Source organism: Zeugodacus cucurbitae, chromosome 6 (assembly GCF_028554725.1).
Source record: "Zeugodacus cucurbitae isolate PBARC_wt_2022May chromosome 6, idZeuCucr1.2, whole genome shotgun sequence".
Lineage (NCBI taxonomy): Eukaryota > Metazoa > Arthropoda > Insecta > Diptera > Tephritidae > Zeugodacus > Zeugodacus cucurbitae.
The window spans coordinates 62,929,137-62,950,989 of record NC_071671.1 but is presented as its reverse complement, the minus strand read 5'-3'; the positions used below and the strand labels follow the sequence as shown (position 1 = coordinate 62,950,989).

Below are 21,853 nucleotides of genomic sequence, written 5' to 3'. Positions count from 1 at the left end.
AGTATTTAATAGTTCTCTTTAAAAACTTCAGTGCTCCCCGACGACCACACCTCTTGGAAAGTAGTACATATATTTTCTTATATAATCTGCTGAATACATTTTATTTTTTCTAAACTTCCCTCTATCCTAGAAATGTTATGATATACTTGGTATCTAGTTTTCTTTGGCTGAACATACTTTGTATCTTAATTTTTCCCCTTTATAGTCCCCTAAATTCTACAAACATGAAGCACACATCTCAGTAGCACACTCAGCAACCCCCCGCGCCTTTGCATTTTCCCAAACAAATAAGTTTATCATAAGTGTAGCAAAGTTGCATATGCGCTACATTATTACTGGCTGCGCTACGATTATTATTTATTTTCTTAATTACGCTTAAAACCTGCGTAAAGGAAAGAAATTTACCAACACACACACACATACTTTCACACTTGCGTACTTTAATAAGACACATGTGCTCGCACAGCTCTTCGCTCATAAATTGCCCTGATGTCCTTAGTCTTTAGGGTAAATCCTGCGTCATAATATACGAGTATTTGCTTTACTATCCTGTAAGGATAGCGAAACGCTATCAAATTTTTCTTGAATGTACTTTCAGCGTTACGCTGTGCAGGCACTTGGCAAGAAGTCTTCTAGCTGGTCCAAAGGATGTTTGGCGGAAACCCAGCGCAGCGCAGTGTTTGTGGAATTTCGGGCTGTCATAATGCAACTTAGTATGCTTGCAAGTGTTTGGGGAAAGTGCGTGTACTAGCAGTCCCTCCGTTACTAGACCAGCGCGCTTGCTTTACATACTACATGCAAGCACAAATGTGTTAGCGCGGCACACATGCTGCCAGTTTTGGCACTTCGCTAAGCTCCTGGCGTAAGTTAGCTTCCTATCACACCTTATCCTGCCGTCTTAGGTATTTTGCTTTCACATACCTTTTTTCATACATATTTACTGCTGTTCTGCCTGGATTTTTGCGCCTAGCGAACTCTTGCCTATCCTTTTGGCAAACTAATGAAGCTGCGTCTTAAGAACGCGCACTGTTTAATTATAATTTATGGTGATGCAACGAAATATATTTTTTGGAGATTATTGTCATAATTTGGAAAGTGGTGTGAGCCTAGAGTGTAGAGTAGCGATGAACATAAGAAATTATTTTTTTGAATGCTTTGAATTAAATGAGAATCAGTTTTTTAGCTTGTTACGCCTAACAATTTATTATCTGTTAATACTAAATATTGATAATTTTTCTATTAATATCATAAGATAACGTTACTAAGCCTGTTAGTTGTAAGATTACTCGTAAATTAAGTAAATAGTATAAATTATTTATAAGTTATGGCAAATTGTATTTTTTATTTCATCTTTTTTATACTCTCGCAACAAAATTGCTAAAGAGAGTATTATAGTTTTGTTCACATAACGGTTGTTTATGTCACCAAGAAATATAAGAGTTAGATATGGGGTTATATATACATATATAAATGATCATGATAACGAGTGGAGTTTAAATCCGGATATCTGTCCGTCCGTCTGTCCGTGCAAGCGATAACTTGAGAAAAAATTAAGATATCTTAAGGGGTTATATACAGTTAGACGGCCGAAAAAAAGTGAATTTTCCAGAATTTTTTCTGAGAAAACTTTTTAATTTATTGATCCAAAAATTTATACACATATTATGGTATCTTTTAACTGTATTTTAAGACTTAGTACTAGTAAAAATATTTATTTGGAAAAGAGCTACAGCTGATCTCCAGGAGCTCCTCTCAAAAAAGACGTTTTGCGATGACCACTATATCTCGGAACTGGATCATCCAAAATTAAAAAACCAAACAGATTTCGTTAAAATGATGTTAAATCTAGTAATTAATCGAAGGAATAAGCAAAATAAAATTTTTTGACAAAAAGGCGGTTTCTCAAAAAAAAAAATCGATTCTTCACCGAAATTTCGGCCTCAAAGACTCTGAGAGAAAAAATCTTCGATTAATTACTAAAAAATATATTTAAGAATCTCGTGTTAAAATTTGAGACTAATCGGTCTAACCGTTTTCGAGTAATGTTGGTCACCGACTTTGAAAACACCATTTTGAGAAAAACGCGTTTAAAGTTTGGAAATTGTACTTAAAAGCACTCTGAAACGCCTTTTCAAATTTTTCATTTGCTTGTAACTTTGAAAATATTCACCGGAACGATATGAAATTTTCTGTGTGTATTCTTAAATATATGTACATTAAGAAAATGAAATAAAAAAAATCGATTTTTTGAAAATTCTAACTGTATATAACCCCTTAATGACACTTGGAACACATATTCCTTGGCACTCTGAGGAGGTTGGCCAAAATCGGTCCACTGCCACGCCCACAAAATGGCGGAAACCGAAAATCTATACAGTGTCATAACTGGGCCATAAATAAAGTTATGAAAATAACATTTGGAACATAGGATCGCATTAGGGAGGGGCACATTTGAATGTAATCTCTCAGATGTTTTAATTTAATTCATTCCCTCTTAATTTTTTTCTTATAACAGTTTGTCTCTGTACCAAAAATTATTAAAATCGGGTAATAATTTCTCCCATATAACTATAAGCGTATAGTCTTCGGTATATTGTATCTTAGTAGTGAAAACGAGTGAAATCGGTTCAGGATTTACCTTAGTCCCTATTTATGATGATTTTCGTTATTCTATTGAACTTTATGCCGAATACATATATTGGTCAAATTGTGTGTTATCTTAATATAAGTATAAAATGTTCGGTTGCACCCGAACTTAGCCTTTCCTTACTTATTTTCCTTTTTCTTTTTACAGATCTTAATTTACATCATCTGACTGGAAATTTGTGTGACTATTTTAAAATGTATAAAATAATTTAATTTCAAAGCTTTGTTTTTGTATATTTAACCCTTGAATTATTTCGGATCTATCGAGCCATTTAAATACGTTTGAAAATATATAGCCAGCAGTGATTGTTTTATGGAACGAGTAAAACGGAAATTAAAATGGAGGTGAGTCTTAATTTACAAAGAAATATAAACTTTATCATTTAAAATCTTTCAATAATTACACACATTACCTCCTCCGACTAACCGTGGAAACAATTTTTATAAAATTAAAACTATATTAAGAAATGAAATATCATTTTGATTTGATATTAGAAAAGATTTTTCAGTATCTTAATATCTTTGCTCCAAATTTTCATTTCGTTTCGTATACTGCTCTTCAGGGGGTAAAATTAAGGATGCAAAAGGTTTTTGGGTTTAGGATAGCAAATATGTCTAATTCTCCGAGCTTCTTTTTCAGTTTATTATTAACCCAAACGATTACCCTCCTCCCGCCCAACCGACGCGTGGGGCGCAGTCCGCATACGAGCGGAATTTGCCGAGTCTAGAAAGGCAAGAGATTTTTAAGCGTCCGGTTCTCAAACTGCTCAGCTACAGAAAGAAACATTTCAACAGCTGAGATTTAAAAATATATAAAAACAAAAAGTTAAAAATTTCTGAATATTATTTATTAAGAGAAGACAAAATAGTTTTTTTGATGCTAAATATTGAGTCAGATGGATCAAATGTGCTGGAATGCGAATTAAAATCATGACATATTCGGCAGAATGGTTCATTTAACTCAAAATTTGTTCTAGAAGATTTTAGAAATAATGGTCTAAACTGCCTGGATGAACGCAATGGGACATTAAACTTAATATCAGACAAAAGAAATGAACTACAAACTGAACCATTCAGAAGTTTTACTAGAAAAATTATACCTAGCATTTCTCTGCGACTAGTGAGTGTGGGAAGACTTATAAGTTTTAAACGACTAGTATACGGGGGAAGATTCAATCTTGAATCCCAATGTAAGTGGCCTAAAGCAAAAAGTAAAAATTGTTTTTGAACGGACTCAAGCTTATCAGAATGGGATTGATAGCTAGGATTCCATACCACTGAACCATACTCCAATATAGGCCTTACCAATGTTGTAAAAAGAATTTTAGTAATATACGGATCACTAAATTCTTTAGACCAACGTTTAACAAAGCTAAGAGCACCTTTAGCTTTTAAGACAATTGAATTTACATGAGAATTAAAATTTAGTTTAGGGTCCATATTAACTCCTAAATCAACAAAGCTAAAAACTTGCTCTAAACTGAAGTTATTTATTACATAGGGGGAAAGATCAACAGTTCTACGGGAAAAGCACATCGTTTTACATTTTTTAAGATTCAGTGGCATATCATTTTTGTGACACCAAGTAACTAAATTATTTAAATCCGATTGCAACTCAGTCCTTTCTTTATGAGAAGTATATGATTTAAAAAGTTTTACATCATCATATGCTATTTGTGCATAGTAAAATAGATAATTATATTTTAAAAGATTTCGTGACGTCTAATTTAATTTCAATACTTTAGATTTTTACATTACACTCAAAATGTACATTAAATGCTTGAATAATATCTGACAATCTTTCCTAAAGTATCTCCGATAGTAATCTGTCTTATACCTGTTTAATTTGTTACCCATATTGCACTAATTTGATCGATTCTATTCTTTCTACAGACTCCTAACCTCAAAAAATATTTACTACTGTAAGATTTCAAAATCTCTTCTGCTCACATTATAGAACTTTTTTACTGAGGTAACAATCTTTTACCTATTTTGTTCCATCATCAAATAGGTTCAGATTGTTCTATAATGTGGCTTGGGTCTAATATCTGTGCTCAAAGCCAATGATACCGTTTTTTAAATATTTTCTGATCCAAAACCATTTGACCTTAATTTTCACTTCATTAACAAACTTGGAGTCTAAATGACTTCTGAAAAGCATGCCTGAAACAATTCCAAAAGAATTCTCCACAGCCAACGCAAATAAATTTCAAATAAAGAAATAGAGTGTGAAAATATGCATTTAATTCAATTTCGGCTCAACTCAATTCATTTTAATAAAACCCAAAAGAAATGAAAAGTTTTCAAGCACGTCGTCTTTGGTCCTTTCCGATGTGTAAGCGATTGTGCGTGCTTTTGTAAAAACGATTTTAATGGTGAAAGTTATTTACGACAATAATTACGCAAAGCCAAAATTACCCCCAAGAGAGTTACCACCTGCAAACACATGCACCCATACAATACTTATACGTGCGTCTTTCAGTATATTTAAGATGTATGGCGTTGTCCGCTTTATTAGCTCCAATAGCGCTCTACTGACTGCTTTCTTACCAACAGCAGGCCGCACAGAAGAAGAAGTCATGCCGAGTGTCCTAATGTAAAAATGATAATCCCATTGTCAAGCGATAATTCATAACCACAAACAAATACACAAACTAAACTCATTCAAACGGCGCCGAGAGGTTATAAATTTCCGAAAACCTTGGGACTTTTCCACCAAAAATTATGAAAGAAATGGCAAAATTGCAAGTAAATCCAACAAGTTGCAAGAGGTTAGTTAGTCCATAATGAAGTGAGAGAAGGTTGGAATTTTCACCCACTTACTAGTCATATATATCTTTAGCGCCACAAAGTATGCAATGGAAAAGTCGGCAAGAATATGCAATGCAAGAAAAGCATGTGATATGAGTTATGAGCATATATATAATTATATATATATTCTCCGATGAAAGTATCTACGTTCGTGGTCATTTTATGCATATTTTCTTTGCATAGTTTTAGGCTTTCATACTTAAGAGCTGCTTACAAGTGTGTGTGAAGTGAATTTGCTTAGCATTCTCATGCAAAAATTTAGTATTCTTATAAGTGTAGCACTTGTTAAACAAAAAAATATTATTTCACCATAATTGTCAGACACCTGCTTTGTCTTTAGAAGTTTTCCAGTTTTACGCCTGCGGCTTGCTATCGACGGCCGTCATCTCTGAAAAGTCGAGATTTCCTCATAACGCGGCTAAAGTGCCATAGCAGACGACAAGCAGAACTGGGAAAACGCTTTGGAGGTGGTAGAAGGCTTAAAATAAGTCAATGCATATTTACGATGGCAAACCAACCGGTTAGCTTTGGTTAGCTGAGCTGATGTCTGGTGGCGAACGCAAGGGGTGTTGCTCATCTAGCAAGATGTATGCGCTCGCGCTGCTGGAATAAATTTTATAAAACTAATACGAATTGATTTATTACCGTCTTTAAGCGTTTCCATTACGTCTAACCAACTGCACCGCAGTGATCTTACCTCCTGTCATACACCCGCTATTTCACATTTTGCTCTCGCTATTCTTCATTTGCCCCCCTGCTGGTGATTGCTTTGTAGACAATCGGCTTTGGAGCGAGCGAGTGCTAGCAGCGGGGTTTAAGTATCTGTATGTATGTGTGTATTTATGCGAGAAGAAATTATATGTCTTAATATCAAAGTCGGAGATTTTTAAATCAGAAAGGCTTGCCAACAGGCGTAATTCGAAATGCTATCTTCAGCAATGTTCTCTTGTCGGCCGTTCTAATGTGTGTGGGGTAATCGTGGTGGCTCGCCATTCATTTGCCGTGCAGGTGTACCAAACTCTCACACCTCCTCTGTGCCCGCTTCTGTTTCTCTACTTCTTCTTCCTTATGTAGGAGAGTGTGTATCTTAGATATTTGCTTGCCAAAACTTTTTGTATGATTTGGTGGCATGTTAAAAATGCTTAAGACCCATTTAACCCCATTACACTCATTACTCGCACCAAGCGTGTCTCGTGTGAGGTAACATTGTTGCTACTACCGAGTAGCTTGTGCTGCCGAAGGGGTGCGATCTAGCGCTCATTCCTCATAATTGTGAATCAGCAGTAGCAGCAGCAGCGGCATTATTCTTATGAGTTTATAATTCATAAAGCATTTAAGTTGGCGAAATCGAAATTTATTGCTATTTAAGATATCTGGCAATTCGCTGTCAGTTGGCCAAATACCAAAGCCAAGCGGAGAGATTTCATTTGTGCTCGTAGTTCGGGGAATATGGAATGCCTTTAAGGAATAATAATTGCGTTTTTGATTTTTTCTGTTTTTGTTCTTGTATGCTCGCGTACGTTTGGAATGTAAAATGTGGTAGAAGAAGTTATTGCTACTCGCAGCTTTAAGCGATATTAAAGGGGTGTAGAATCTTACTTTGTACATTGTGAGGATAAAGCTGAGTCTTTGTTCGATTTCTTTAATGTTTTACTTTTAATGCCCAAATTTGTCAAACGTTAGTTGCAGTAGTAAGATGGTATTATTTTTAAAGTTTAAATCCCTACTAAATTTTCTTCCTCAATTTGTATCACATTTTAGGTGTTGAAGATTTTTTGAAATGAGTCCATGGCTTAAATATATGGTTATGCATTTCCGAAATATTTAATATTTATACTAATTAAGTTAAATAAAACTAAAAAAATGTCCGGCCAATGAATATTCTCAAACAGAACACACATTTCTCCAACCATACAAGTATTACCCACCCAAAATGCCGTCACACCACAATATTCAAATCCGAGACAATAAAATGAAATACATAAAATCAAATAACAAAATGCAAATGTACGCATTTTTGACGAATCGCCTGCCAGATAAGCGCAAATTGTTTTTTTATAAATGTATTTTGGCGTTATATAATGTGTGGTGACTTCGCAGTATTCTAAAGTAGAAGGCATAATTGCAGGCGTTAAAGCATTAAAATAATCAAAACACCACAAAATAACAATAAAGGCAAGATAGCAAATGTATGCCGTACGTAGGAGTGACAGCAAATTGCTTATGTTGTGATTATGCGCGATTTCTTGCCACTTACTCACCCTCAGGCCGCAGGCATCAGACATTTAGACATTCATTGGACATTCGTCGTAAGCAATGGCGAATATGATTTGCTACGTATGCTATCTTTATGGCATCGCGGGAGCCAATAAAAAATACTGAAGTTGCTGTGCTTTATTCGCTGCCAAAAAAAATACTAAGCGTGTACTAATATTGTGCTAAGAAATCATTACTGAGTGGCAGCGCAAATGTCTGTGACAATTTCTAATCATAATCATAAAAGCAATTGTGTTTGCCACTAGCATGACATCAGCATTTGCTTTCCTTCCGTTACAGACGGCTGTACACTCGTAACTGTTAAGCGTTTGAAATCCTATCATTTTGTTATTTAGTCAGCAATGTCAGCAAATCTTAAATGCTTCTTTTTTTTAATTTTATGACTCCACCTTTGATTTTCGTCAACTAAATTTATTTGGAATTTAAAATTATTCTGACTTTTCATAAATTTTTGATGACTTAGACTACCCTGTGTTCAAGTTTGATAGGTTGAGGTCCGAGTTTCCCAATTTTATTCAATATGAGACTACTAACAATATCTTGATATATGAACTTGACAACATTCGCCATGGCACTAACAGGTAGTAATCTCTTACTGCCTTGTCCGCACTATAAGGTGAATGCATCAGAACCCCCCCGCCAAACTTACACGGCCTCTGGCGAAACACCATCGATGCGTGCCTCCTTTATTGAGTAAAGCTGGCCTCATCTGGACGATTGCTTCCTTCTGACGGTTCAATTATTGACATTACAGATCCGAATTAAAAATTTTCTGATTCTCTGTCAATCCTAGGAAAACATTCATGACCGCCAATTCAGACTTGGTCACCGTTGGCACCGACTCACTGCGTTTAGATCACGACAATTTTCACTTGACGTTGTCGATATTGAATCACTTTCAACACCAGTATTCATCCGTTTCAGAAATGGATAGATTTTGTTGCGATTTGGTCCGTGTATGACAGTCGGCATCGAGTCCATTTCCATTATTTTATCGCTACTTCCGACGATTGACCTTCCAGAACGTGGTGCATTTTCGATCTTCAGAATCGACTGTGCTTTTTTGTCTGTTTAAATACTACTCATATTTTCAGCCAACCATCTTGATTGATGGATTACACAGCCACACAGTACTACTATACTATTATTCTACTATAGATACTATAAGTTTTTGCGGTCGCTGAATCCGAATCTCAGGCCCATTTAACCCGATTAGATCAGGGTTTTGAGATAACCCCAGAAAACCAATATGGCGGACAGCGATCTTTGAAATTAATTCGCTTGAAACTCGTTATTCGGAGGTTTTCGGGGCCACTGACTCCGGTGTCGGTTTTTAAAAATTCAAAATGGCGGATCTAATAACAAAACTGTGAAATATGACGTATTTTCTCTTGGCTGAAGTCCATATTTGACGTGTGCATAAAAAGTACTGAGTCAAGCAACCAATAAACTTTCTGAGAAGATCTTTTAGTACAGAATATAAAGGTACAATTTTGTATTAAAAGAACTTATCGGTCAATTTATTGAACAGATCACAGTTACAGGTAATAACAGCCATCTAGGTAAAATAATGGATTTCCCTCTATAGTACTAATATTATTAATATAGTAATCAAAGAAATATTTTATTTTAACTTTAAATAATAAACTGCTACATTTTAAAAGCTTTAAAACCTTACACAAACACACCTCCTTGAATATACAGTATGACATCAAGGTCCAGCCGCAAGCATGTTTAAGCAGCTTACTTAGATTTTCACTTTTATGACCTCCTTTTATTCCAAATATACATAATATACATTCAAACGTACAAGCCACCCAATCATGCACACTCCTCACTAAACATCCATACCTAAAACAAGCAATAGGTACGTCCAGCATAAACATTAAAAACTCGACTTTAAATGGAAATGAGCCTCTTTCTTAAGCAAATCACCGCAGTAAAGCCAACTAAAGCCCAAATGAATATAAAAACATTTTGTCATGCAAAAACCATAAAAATTCTACCAAAAAGAAAAAAACAACAACTTTTTCACTTATTTCTTATTTTTAGATGCTTTTGTTTTCTTTTTGTCTTACTTGCTCGACAAATTTCGAAAGAAAAATCCCCAAAAAGCACGTGAATAGTAATGTAGGATTAGAAAATTTCGAAATCAATCCATTAACAAAGAACAGAGAGCACAACGTAGATACCAAAGTAAATTCGATGAATGATGGTGCTTCCCTCTCTCCAATCCTCCAACCATCAAGAGTCGGAGGGCAAACACTTGACAAGGGAATTAACTTGTGATTTCAACTGTGCGATTTCACATCGTCAACGTACTGCGTCGAGCCGCGCATACGCGCCTTAGCATTCAAAATGCGGCTAATTATCCACTACTGAGCGGTGGCATTGAAGCGCGGAAGCCCCAAAGTCGCAAGTCTTGCGATGCTTCATTAAAATGACAAAAAGCGTAAAACCGCGATTTTCTGGCGCTAAGCACTCTTTTCTCTGCTCATTATTCGCGGACTTATCGTACGTCCATCCGTCCCGGCAACTCTGTCACCCATCCAACACGCAGCTTTTGTGGCTCGTAACCTAGCGGTGCGTGTCAACTGAAAGATTCACTTTTCAATAGTTTCCAATCATTTTCATTTAACGGTGATGACAATAATGTTGACATTGAGTGCTCGCTGGCTCTGCTGTGGGATGAGCGTTGAGCTGTGAGCTCGGCCGTAGATGAGGCGAATGAGCGATTGCGACAGAGCAACAGCTGTCAGCGCAATAGTGATGACATTGTCGGTGATTATACGTCCGTCCACAAAGGTAAAGGTAACAGAACAGAAACAGAGGGGTGGCGCGATAAATTACCGTTCCTTTACATTTGTACGTATTTACCTTCGAACATCTTGCGTTGATTTTAAATCGCGCATATTTTGATCCTTTACACTTAAGTGTGACGACAATAAGAATATAAGAAAAGCGAAAAACCCACCCGCAGCTTCTTCAATTGTCATCACTGTTTCCGTTCTGCCGCGCCAGCATGGCTTTATCAATGGCAATTGGCAACGGAGTTGTGACTGCTTCAACGCCGTTTTCTTCAATATTGAACTTTCGGGTTTGCCATTTGTTATCCGTTTGTAGTCTGGCATATCCTTGTTTTTTGCTGAACTTTTTTCTATTGCTCAAGTCGTTGACATTTAGCCGCAGTTGTTGTTTAAATTTCTTTTTATTGTTTATTTATCTGTTTGTTTATCACTTCGCAAGTTTGTCTAGTATCTCATATGCCGACAATTGTTCATATGTTTGTTCGTTTGTGGCCTGACAGTTGTGATTCGCACACGCTTCATTACAATAATTCGTCTTGAGACATTGCTGTCGTAGCTGCTTTCCGCACTTCATCTGGTAACGAAGTGTTGACAGTTACAAGAGCTGAAACGACAGTGATGTAGCAATAAGAAATGTTTTCTAAAATTTATGTTAAGATTAACTTTTTTGGTGTTTATGAGAGCGTTATAACGAGATTTATTGCAACTTATTTTAGCACATGTCTATGATCTATTCAAGATAGGTTCCAAATATATAAGGAACCCTGGAGAAAATATGTGTATGCTTCTTCATTGGAACTATATTCGGTTTATAATTTCAGTTGAGTCCGAAATGGCGTACCAGCGTATTCTTTACTAAGAAGTAGGGTTTCTTCATCCATTCCTGATTTTCTGATTTTATATAATATATTTAGATTTGATGTCTAATTTCTATATGATATCTTCGAATCAGTCAAAATTGTGTAAATATCAAACATTTTACTTTCAACAGTGACTTTCCTTCGAAACCGGACTACAAATTGGTGTTTATTTATGTATTTACTGCAGTAATTTTTCGAGATTGGGCTTATAAAAATGAAATGAAAAAATTCTTTTCTTGAATGAAATATTTTTTAGATAGATTCCACATATGAAATGAGATATGATTTTATAATAATTTCTTACCGGTTTCTATGTAACGACTTACTATAGCTTAGCCAAAACTTCATCGGTAACCGCAGCTTTGTTGTTCTTAACACCCGCTATTTCTGCTCGATATTGCCTACAGTCGTTTAATAAAATTTCAAAACCTCATTTATAATAGAAGATTAGAAATCATGCTGTTTTTTCTTACTACTCTCAAAGTACCATAACATGTTACCTGGCCTACGGTCCTAAGTTTTGAGAATCTCTGCTTTTAAACCCTCCAAAATTTCTTCCATTACACTGTCTCTGCATTTGATCCTTTTAGCAATCAACCATATAAATAATCGTAAATGGCAACGGAAAGACAGTACCAGTACTTACCCAATCTCTGCATCTGTTAGTTGAAGAAATGCAATGAACACGCTTGCAGCGCGCAGCTGTAGCCAAAAATGAAAATGAGTGCACTTGTATTTAGAGCATAAATGTTTGTTTGTTTGCATATGCAGCTACTTATTTTTAAACTTAATAGTCGGTGTGCAGAATGTCAGCTCCATTTGGCAACGCGAATTATTGTTGACAAAATTTATTTAAGACGTTCGTACTCCTCCCTTTAATGCTCAAAATGTGGTACTACTTGCCTAACACTCCATGTATCTTTATATGTATATTCATTTTCACTCACGCGACTTACTGGTGACAACTGAGTAACTGTTTCAGAGAGAGGTGCAGTGGTTCTACTCAGGGTTCTTACTTAGGGTAGGGAGGTATTTGAATGCAAGGAACGGCATATAATTATCTACTATGGGTGTTTTGTTAGCTGGTTCAACTTACTATATTTTTCTACGATTTACTTTAAATATTCGTTGTAAAGCTTATATGATAGTGTACCCTTAAACTGAACTTGAAAAATAGTAGATACGAATGCAAAAAAATATGATATGTATATAATATTTATTTAATTTTTTTGGACACAGTTTTTAGGGATGAATTTTTAATAGAATAAATATCATTGGAAAATATTCTATAGCACTCAGTATGTATCTTTGCATTTTTCTTGGCGGTACTTATTGAACTCCCCTACTATGTATAATACAGCAAATTATGTGTTATATGAAAGTAGACATGTGTACAAAGCGGAAACGACAACTACAGTTGCAGCTGTCGTAAAAGTAATACTGATTAAAATACGAAAAAACTCTTAAAGAAAATTCTCTAGCACTAAATACTTTTTTTCTTTCAAATTCTAATTTTATTATAATTTATTTAGTTTACTATGGCATAAACTTCTCAATATTAATCAAACTACTCAAAATTAAATCATAGCAGAACACAGAACAGTGCGTTCGATTTGGCTTAATATATTACAAATCTGCCTCTCGACAAAAAATTGGTATCTGAAGTAACAACAAATAAATATATTAGGATAGTGTACGGATACCCCATTAATGAGATATATACAAACTTATCCTCAACTTAATTATTGCAGTCTTAATATTTGCGGTCAGTCAAATTGCTTGTTCGATTCACCACACTTTAAATTTGAACAACTGCTAATATTTTGAATTTAATAATGTTTTCAATCGAATATTTTTATAAATTTGCTTTAGACACCAATTTATATTATAATAATCATTTAATGCCGATATTTACGACTGACGACTTTTGAGGGGTATTTCTGTTCCGTTCTTTCGATCAATACGTTTGATCAATGTTATGTGATTTTGAGGGGTATTTCTGTTCCGTTGGGCAGTAAATGATTTGTTAATATACAAACCCTAATCATTCGTTTTATTATTCACATATAAAACGCTAATAAACCCAAGGATAAGTTTCTTGGACTTATCTTAAACTTTAATAACTCTTGCTTAATTTATATAAAATTTAAGAATAGGGTGACCCGAAAATACTAATTTATTCTCCAGCGGGAAACTTTCAAGTTGCTATAGGGCCGTCAACATTTCAATACTCTCCTCATTATATTATTCCACAGAAAAATAGTGCAACACTGTTCGTAACACTTTTTCACGCAAATATTCACCACTTGCCCATTTAATCTTCACACATATTCATATTCATACACACATATTTATATTTATATTTCTTGAAACGGAATAGGAGTCAAACTGTAGACAATGCGTACCCCGTTATCAATGTGGCTTATCTTATCGGAACGTTAGCCATGCCGGGCGAGAGTTATATGTAAAAGTGTTGAATGAAAGGAGGGCCGCCTATTATTTGGTGACTCTGTCCATGTGTCTGTGTGTGTCTAAGTGAGTATCTTTTGCTGATAAGACAACCCGATCCGTATGCTGAACGCAACAGGTAAATGCAATCAGTAATCGAATGAATTTCGAATGAGTCGCGTTAACGAACCGTAGGAAAAACGCGCCGTACCCTTTGATACACATACACATTGTGATAGCTGAAATATATACTAGATCAGCGGCGGGGTGCAGTGAGGAAGTGAAAGCTAAAATTTGAAATATGTGAACAGCAATAAAGAGGCAGGCATTATTGTGCAAGTGCATTACGGGCGAACAAAAAAATAAATCGAGTTACATACATGAAAATTCCACTCCGAACAAATACTTAATTATAATCAATATTTTTTATATAATTATATAAAAATATTTTAGTTTTTACTTAAAAAAAATAGTATTCTTCATAACGCGCACGGTGCTTGAAAGTATTAAGGTATGACTAATAATATGTTCATGATACATATCAACATACTTATATGGGTTGTGTTGTTTGTGCTTTTGTTGTGATAAGGCAAATAAATACCTCTCTTTGGTTTTAATGTGTTTTAGTACATATAATATGTATAATACTATAAATAAATACGAGTAATGCTAAGCGCATGCATTCAAATTTAATGTTCTAAAAAGCGAAATTATCTCCTTAGTGACGTTATTGCTGATAACTCGGTTTTTTATATACACTGCACAAATTAATTGGCATAAATAAACTAAGGATGCACACTTGTGTATGTATTAATTGTACACCTTGTTTGTGTAACTATATGTATACATATATAGTATCTAGTATACACATAACAATATTTGTATTTGACAAAGCTCTTCGGCGGACGTGTTTTCATTTCTGATAAGCTTCGTGTAAAGCAAAGAAAAATTAGCTACATAGTTCCGCTGCTCAAATACAGACCTCTACGACAGGTGTGTAAATTATATTTCGAGAACACAGGTTACTCTAATATTCTGTAAAATTGCTAGTTTTAACTCGAGGTATAACTTGATATGAATATAGACCTAAAAACTACGATGATATTGTGAAATTTCGAACAAAGAACTATAATGTTTAAATATTAGAGGAATATACATTAGGATGACCCTAAAATATCTAATGGATATTTTTGCAATCGCATCCGATAAATATAAAGATAAAAATTCACAACTCAGATATATTTTGGTTTTGACTTAGTACAATTCAGATAGATAATCAAATACAAAAGTTAGTTTTGGAAATAACGACGTGTCACATAGAGTTGAAAGCTCAAATTTCCACAAGAGCCCCCTTAAGAAATGAATTTTATATATGCATTTTTGGACAATAGTAGTACAAAATTAATATATAACGTCTTTCTATATTTAAGGACCATCCTAATGTAGACAAATTCATGATATAGCAGTTAATATGTACTTTTGAAAAAGTTCACTAATATTGCTTGAAAAGAAATATTTTATTCATTCCAATTATAGCCTTGGTAATAATACCACTTCTATTTTCTATTAATCAATTGAATGTTACATTAGTTAATGCGGCAAATGATAATTATGATATTATGGTAATCTATTCCAAATTTTCTTACAATGGAACCATGTGTTCTTCTAATTTCTTTGTGGAATGCAATGTACATACATATATATGTATGTATATAGTGTATGTAGGCTTATTTTATTATTATATTTTCATGCATTTTTACATTGATACGTAAAGATAAAGCTGATAAGAATTCATAAGCAAGTGTTGTTAATACAGTGTTGCATACAAATATAGTAGCAAGTGGACGCTTTTTGTTGGATATTTTATAGTTCGGAAAAAATGTATAATATTATGAAGTTTTATGAGCAAATAAAAACTGAAATAAGCATACTTTCAGTATTTTTGTAAATATAGTAAATTAAATATTTAGTTCAAACTCTTTTTACCTTAAAGATATATATTTAATAAATTAAAAAAAAAATTTAAAAAAAAAATCCTTCGTCAAAATACGTAAAAAGAACGCGCAACTTCTTCAGACATAACTCCAAAATATTACTCGGATTGACTGGATTGTTTTATAATTTAATACTATACAATCAAACAAAAAAATCAATTTTTGAAGTCATGTAACACCTTAGTACGAATTTAAATATGACCAAATAACTTCAATAATTATTGTTCATTTATATATAAACAATTTTCGAATATTTTCATAACAACGGAAACAGACCAAAACAACTTAACATACATATATTCAAACATACACAGCTGTCTGTAAATATGAAAAGCAACTTCGCACTATCGCTATCTTTTGTCCAGTAATCTGTATAAAACAAAGTATTTTTACTTTTCATTTACACTTGAAAATTGTCTATTATCAGAGTTCATTATCTCTTCAACACACATATGCAAATATAATACTTATTACATTTACATATTTACATATGTACACACATATATAAAATGAAAGAAATTCGCTATTATGGCGCAATTTCCAATGAGCGCTGAAGAACCTTGGAAAATTATACTAGAAATTAATTTAAAACAACTGACTTGACTAATGTTAATTATACTATAATCGTGCATACTGCTATACATGCGTAAATGTATTAATACATTTAATACACACACTTAAAGAATTGTTTATGCGCTTAAAAACACCCATACATTCATGCAAACATACATACAGACGTCAAAGATTGACCGATAACATTGTAAACAATTATTATCATGAATTTTCTGTGGAGTTGCGACATTTTTAAAACGTATGCAAATTATTTAAACAGGTGTATACGGATGTGTGAATGCATGTGTGTGCATATATTAAGAAAATTCATGTATAAAGCCATTTTTTTGTAACCATCCGCGGCTTTCTCGATTGATTATTTTTATTATCTGTGCTACTATTAAGTTCCTGCAGAAATGACTCAGCTAAACGAATAAAAGTTTTTTTGAGTGTTAAAGATTGTAAATTAAAAACAAGTAAGGAAGTGCTAAGTTCGGTTGTAACCGAATATTTTATACTCTCGCAATTTATTAGTTGGAAAATTTCAATCATTTTTGGCACGGAGGCATATTATTAGAAGAAAAATATTCCCTCTGAATTTCTTCAAAACATCTGAGACACTTACCTACATTTTCGGTAAACTTTTTATTCGAAGCTCTGAGGTCTTCATGTTCAATGTATGGGCCCTTGAATATTTATGGTCCGATTACGGCGACAGAAGGGCGATGCTATACTATAATTGCAGTATTTGTGCAAAATTCTGCTCCGATATCTTCAATAGTGCTCACTTTATATATTGTAAAGTAAACTATTCAGATCGACTTCAAAGTTCTGGTATATAGAAAGAAGGCTTGGCTGCATACCGATTTGGCCCATTTTCAAAACATATCATTGAGATGACAAGAAAATGTTATGAACCGAATTTCATTAAATTTGGTCGAGTAGTTTCGCAGATTTTATTTTTGAGCCATAAGTTGGCGGAGCTACGCCCATTGCAACTGTTTGCTTAAGGTTTATAGTGTTGTTCCTTAGTGAATTAAAGCATTTTTTACGGGAGGTGGGCGTGGTTATTATATAATTTCTTTCTTTTTCGAGCTATATAAGGAAATGGCTGAAGGAAACGACTCTAGAGAGTTTGGTCGATATAGGTAGTTTACGAGATATGTACAAAAACCTTAATAGGGGCGAGGACACGCCCACTTCCTCAAAAAAAAAACAACATCCAAATATAACCCTTAATAGTGCGAACCTTTGTACCAAATTTTATATAACTTTTATAACTTTATTTATGGCTTAGTTATGGCACTTTATATATTTTCGGGTTTTGCCATTTTGTGAGCGTGTGCATGTTCCGATTTCGTCCATTTCCAATACCAACCTCCTCAGGGTATCAATTTTTACTCAATTTATCTCTTGCACGAACAGACAGACATCCGGATCTAACTCTTTTATTTCTGGATGACATAAACAACCGTTATGTGAACAAAACTATACTCTCTTTAGCAACTTTGTTGCGAGAGTATACAAATTATTACGTTCTGAAATAATTAAATATTTTTTCTTCTTAATAATTATAAATGCCGTACCATCTATAAACAGATCCTTTAATCTATCAATATTTGCCATAATTTTAATTTTTTAAGACAAATTTTCAAATCTATTAATTTACTTCTAGCAGTAAAGAAAATTGTTTATTATTTATTATATAAGAATACCTATAAAACATCCGGAAAAAAATCCAGGACTTTAAGAATTACTCTGAGATTAGTCACTTTTTAGGTCCATTGATCATAGTTCTAGAAAGAAAACGAATTAAATTATTTGATCTCTAAGATTATAAAGAATGGAATGGAAATTATTATATTTATATATATCCACTATGAATGACTTAACGTTTTTCTTGGTATAAAGCTTGCCTATTCTAAATATAAAATGTCATGGGTTTATTTTCTAATACTGTATATGAATATTTTCCATATTTCCCTTTCAGCACATCTTTATGTCACATAACACACCAAAAAGATTGTCGCTTCATTGTGTAAAAAATGTCACAACTCCGCCATTACCTCAGTATCAGCCTGCTGCTCTATCTCACTATGTCAGCAACGGCGCTTAATTGTCCACAAAACTGTAAATGTTTTTGGGTGCTCGACAGCCTCTGCGTGGAGTGTGCACACAAGGGCCTAACGGAGTATCCCAACTTTGCGGATTTACCCATCGATCATCTCGATTTGTCGGGCAATAATTTCGATCATTTTCCCTCACAATTCGCCGACATCGAATCACTCGTCTACTTAGATCTCTCAAACAATAATATAAGCCAGCTGGATGCTGATGCGCTAATAGGATTTACAGCGCTACGTGTATTACTGCTCAAAAATAATAGTTTTGACAGTTGGTTGGATCTAACTCCACACGAAGCTTTTCGCAATGCCATTAGCTTGAAGCACCTCAGTTTAAGTGGCAATAACTTAGAAATCTTTACCGGTTTTAAGTTGGAACAAACGCTAATCAGTGAATCGCTGACCAATTTGGAACTGGAGCATTGCAGTATTACGACAGTTGGCGGTGATCATCTCATAAATGGACTGCCTGCGCTGGAGCGTTTGGTGTTGTCGGGTAATCCACTCAGCACCCTAAATAATATACCATCGAGCACCTTACGCGTGCTGGAGCTCAGCAACTGCAGTTTGCTACACATACCGTTATCGCTCATCGAAGGTCTGCCAAATCTGGAGACTTTAAACATTTCGTGGAATTTCGCTTTGGAATTCAAGGATGCGTTAATATCTGAAACACTCTTGGAGTTGGATGCCTCCTACTGCAATTTGGATGCAATAAATTTGAGTGGCTTTCCAAGTTTATCACGCGCCCATCTGCGTGGAAATATGCTACGCATTCTGGACCAGTATACCTTCGCCAATAACACTCAGTTACAGACGTTGGACTTGGCCCGTAACTCGCTGCGCAACATACAACCGAATGCATTCGTTAAACTCGCACATTTGACGACGCTCGACTTGTCCTTCAACGAAATAGCGCGACTCGATAAGAATTTGTTCCGTTCCAACGATGTGCTCGTTGCGGTCAACCTAAGTCGCAATGTTATGGAGAAGTTTACGAAACTTGTATCGAATTCACTGCGTGAAATCAACTTAAGCGGTTGCGAAATAATTATGATCGATGGCAATGCCTTCACAGGCTTATCGGTAATACAGCGGCTCGACTTGTCCAAAACACTTATCAAGGAGTTTCCATCGAACATGCACTCCGAAACGCTACAGCGCTTGGATTTGAGCAACTGCAAGTAAGTAGATTTTCCTCGTGTCCCAAACTTTTTGATAAAAATTTGAATTTCATAGACTATCGAGCATACGAAACTCAACATTCGCCGGGTTTCCGGAATTGGCTTGGTTGTATTTGAATGGCAATCGTTTTACGAACCCAATACCGGCTGAATATTTTCGCTCAAACCATTATCTGGATGCTGTCTGGATTAGCGATAATCCATGGATTTGCAACTGCCATGATCCAACCTTCATCGACTTTTACGATTTTCTGACTGCAGCTCCACAGAAGGTAGAGATAATTAGGCTAATAAAGGACTAATAAAGTTATTATATTATTTTATTTAATTTTGGATATTTCTATTCTATGAATACAAAATAGTTCAAACAAAATATTTCCTCTCTGTCATTTCAGTTGAAGGATCGCAATAATGTACGTTGTGCGTCACCCTCCTACCTCTACGGTAAGACATGGGAAGGCGCTTGTGGTAATGTCTGGATACCGAATGGACGCTCTTCCAAAGCGGAGCGAGCATGGACTGTGATAATGTTGTGTTTGTTAGCGTTAGGTGTAGGAACACTCTTATATACCGGTTTCAAGAAATTTGTGAAAAGCCGAAAGCAGCGACGCAATCGGGAGGAGTATCGACAAAATCGTGATGAAATGATGGAGATGTAAGTTTTTTTGCTTTGAACTACAAAATTTAACAATTTAAATTAATTCGCAATTTATATTTTCAGCCGCGAACAAAATCAACGTATGCTTGAGGAGGCCGGCACGCCGAATGCGCCACATCCTTACGAGAACAATTTGCCTTCCTACGAAGATGCCATACGCATGCCGAAGCTGGAGCGTCCTGTAAAATCCATGGTGGATCTGACCGAATCGGGCCACACGCGTCGCAACAAGTTACGACGCTCACAAACCAATCCCGATGGCGATATCGAGGATGCCGATTTGATGTTGGACGATCGTCAGCGCTTCCGCAGCGAAGAAATGCTGTCGAATCGTGTGAAAGAGCGCACAGAAAATATAACACCTTTCGCACGCACCGGCTATGTGGCGTATAGCAATTCACGCAGTCGCCGTTTGAGCGTTGAAGGTTCACGCTTCCCAGCGGCGCACTTGAAGTCACAGAATCTGCAAAGCGCCGAGAAAATAGCGAACTTCCAGGGCTATGAGCATAGTCCGTATACAAAACGACGGCCTAAAGTGGCCGAAATACCGCCCTTCAAACGTGCCACCATGCGCACCGACAGCGTAGAGTTCCTCACGGATCCCGAATTTGAAGATCATAGCAAACCGGGCAGTCCATTTGCGCGTCGCAAACCGAAAACACCAACAACACCTGCTGGAGCGGCAGCGACACTCGCCGACAGTCCATTGGCGCCAGCGGTGGAGGATTATTTCGGTAGCGTAAGCAAACCGCGCGATTCCATGTCGGATGACAGTGATTTCCAGGTGGTAATTGATGCGGAGCATTCCTCCATAGCGGAATTGCATAATACCTCATCGAGCGGCGGAAATTCAGCGACGAACTCTGCCGAACGCGGTAGACGCAAGAAGCGACTGAACTCGACGAATAGACGTGCGAGCGGTAATTTCACAGCCGCAGCAGCTGCAGCGGGCGAGACTTCATCAACTTCATCCGATAGGGATCCCATTGTGGTAGTGCATAAGCCGATGCGTGAAACGCTTTTCTAGCTGAGGTACAATAAGAGTTACTGGAGGACTACTGCTGATGCACTTGAGGGGGGCTCCATCACATACATAAATACATACATTTATTTATACAACTGTGTGTGTGTCGCTGCGTTTAACAAAAAGTATTTAACTTGTAATAGTATAATGCATATGCATAATTAGCAGTAATATTGTTAGTCACTTGACACTTAGAAGATTGTATTTTTTTTTAAATCCATTACAAAAAGTAACAATAATGTATTAATTTAAAAGACGATACTATAATAAAATAAACTTAGTCAATTTATTAACAAATTTCTTTTCATTTGGTGCACGCTATGTTAAATGGTTTGTGTATTAACTAAACGCGCATTATGGCGGCCGCTTTCTGTCTCAACCATTGTCGACAATTTCACTCACAGGTGGCGCTGCCAGCTGTGTATTAAGTTGGTTGTTGACTCTGCTCAGTGTGACTTGGCTATGAATT

The 21,853-nt window shown here is 35.5% G+C and overlaps 1 protein-coding gene across 2 annotated transcripts; it reads left to right on the top strand.

Moving 5' to 3' along the window:
* The first annotated feature begins 13,965 nt into the window (after positions 1-13,965).
* Lgr4_0 (insulin-like growth factor-binding protein complex acid labile subunit) lies at positions 13,966-21,673 on the top strand. 2 transcript variants are annotated; one of them, XM_011179655.3, is made up of 5 exons: positions 13,966-13,988; positions 18,386-19,702; positions 19,758-19,974; positions 20,098-20,357; positions 20,424-21,673. In XM_011179655.3, exons 2-5 carry the CDS (start codon positions 18,441-18,443, stop codon positions 21,385-21,387), a joined length of 2,703 nt encoding a protein of 900 aa, XP_011177957.2. In that variant the 5' UTR covers positions 13,966-13,988; positions 18,386-18,440; the 3' UTR covers positions 21,388-21,673. The 2 variants fall into 2 exon arrangements, with proteins under 2 accessions (XP_011177957.2, XP_011177955.2); XM_011179653.3 differs by lacking the exon at positions 13,966-13,988 and adding an exon at positions 14,006-14,360.
* Positions 21,674-21,853: the final 180 nt, after the last annotated feature.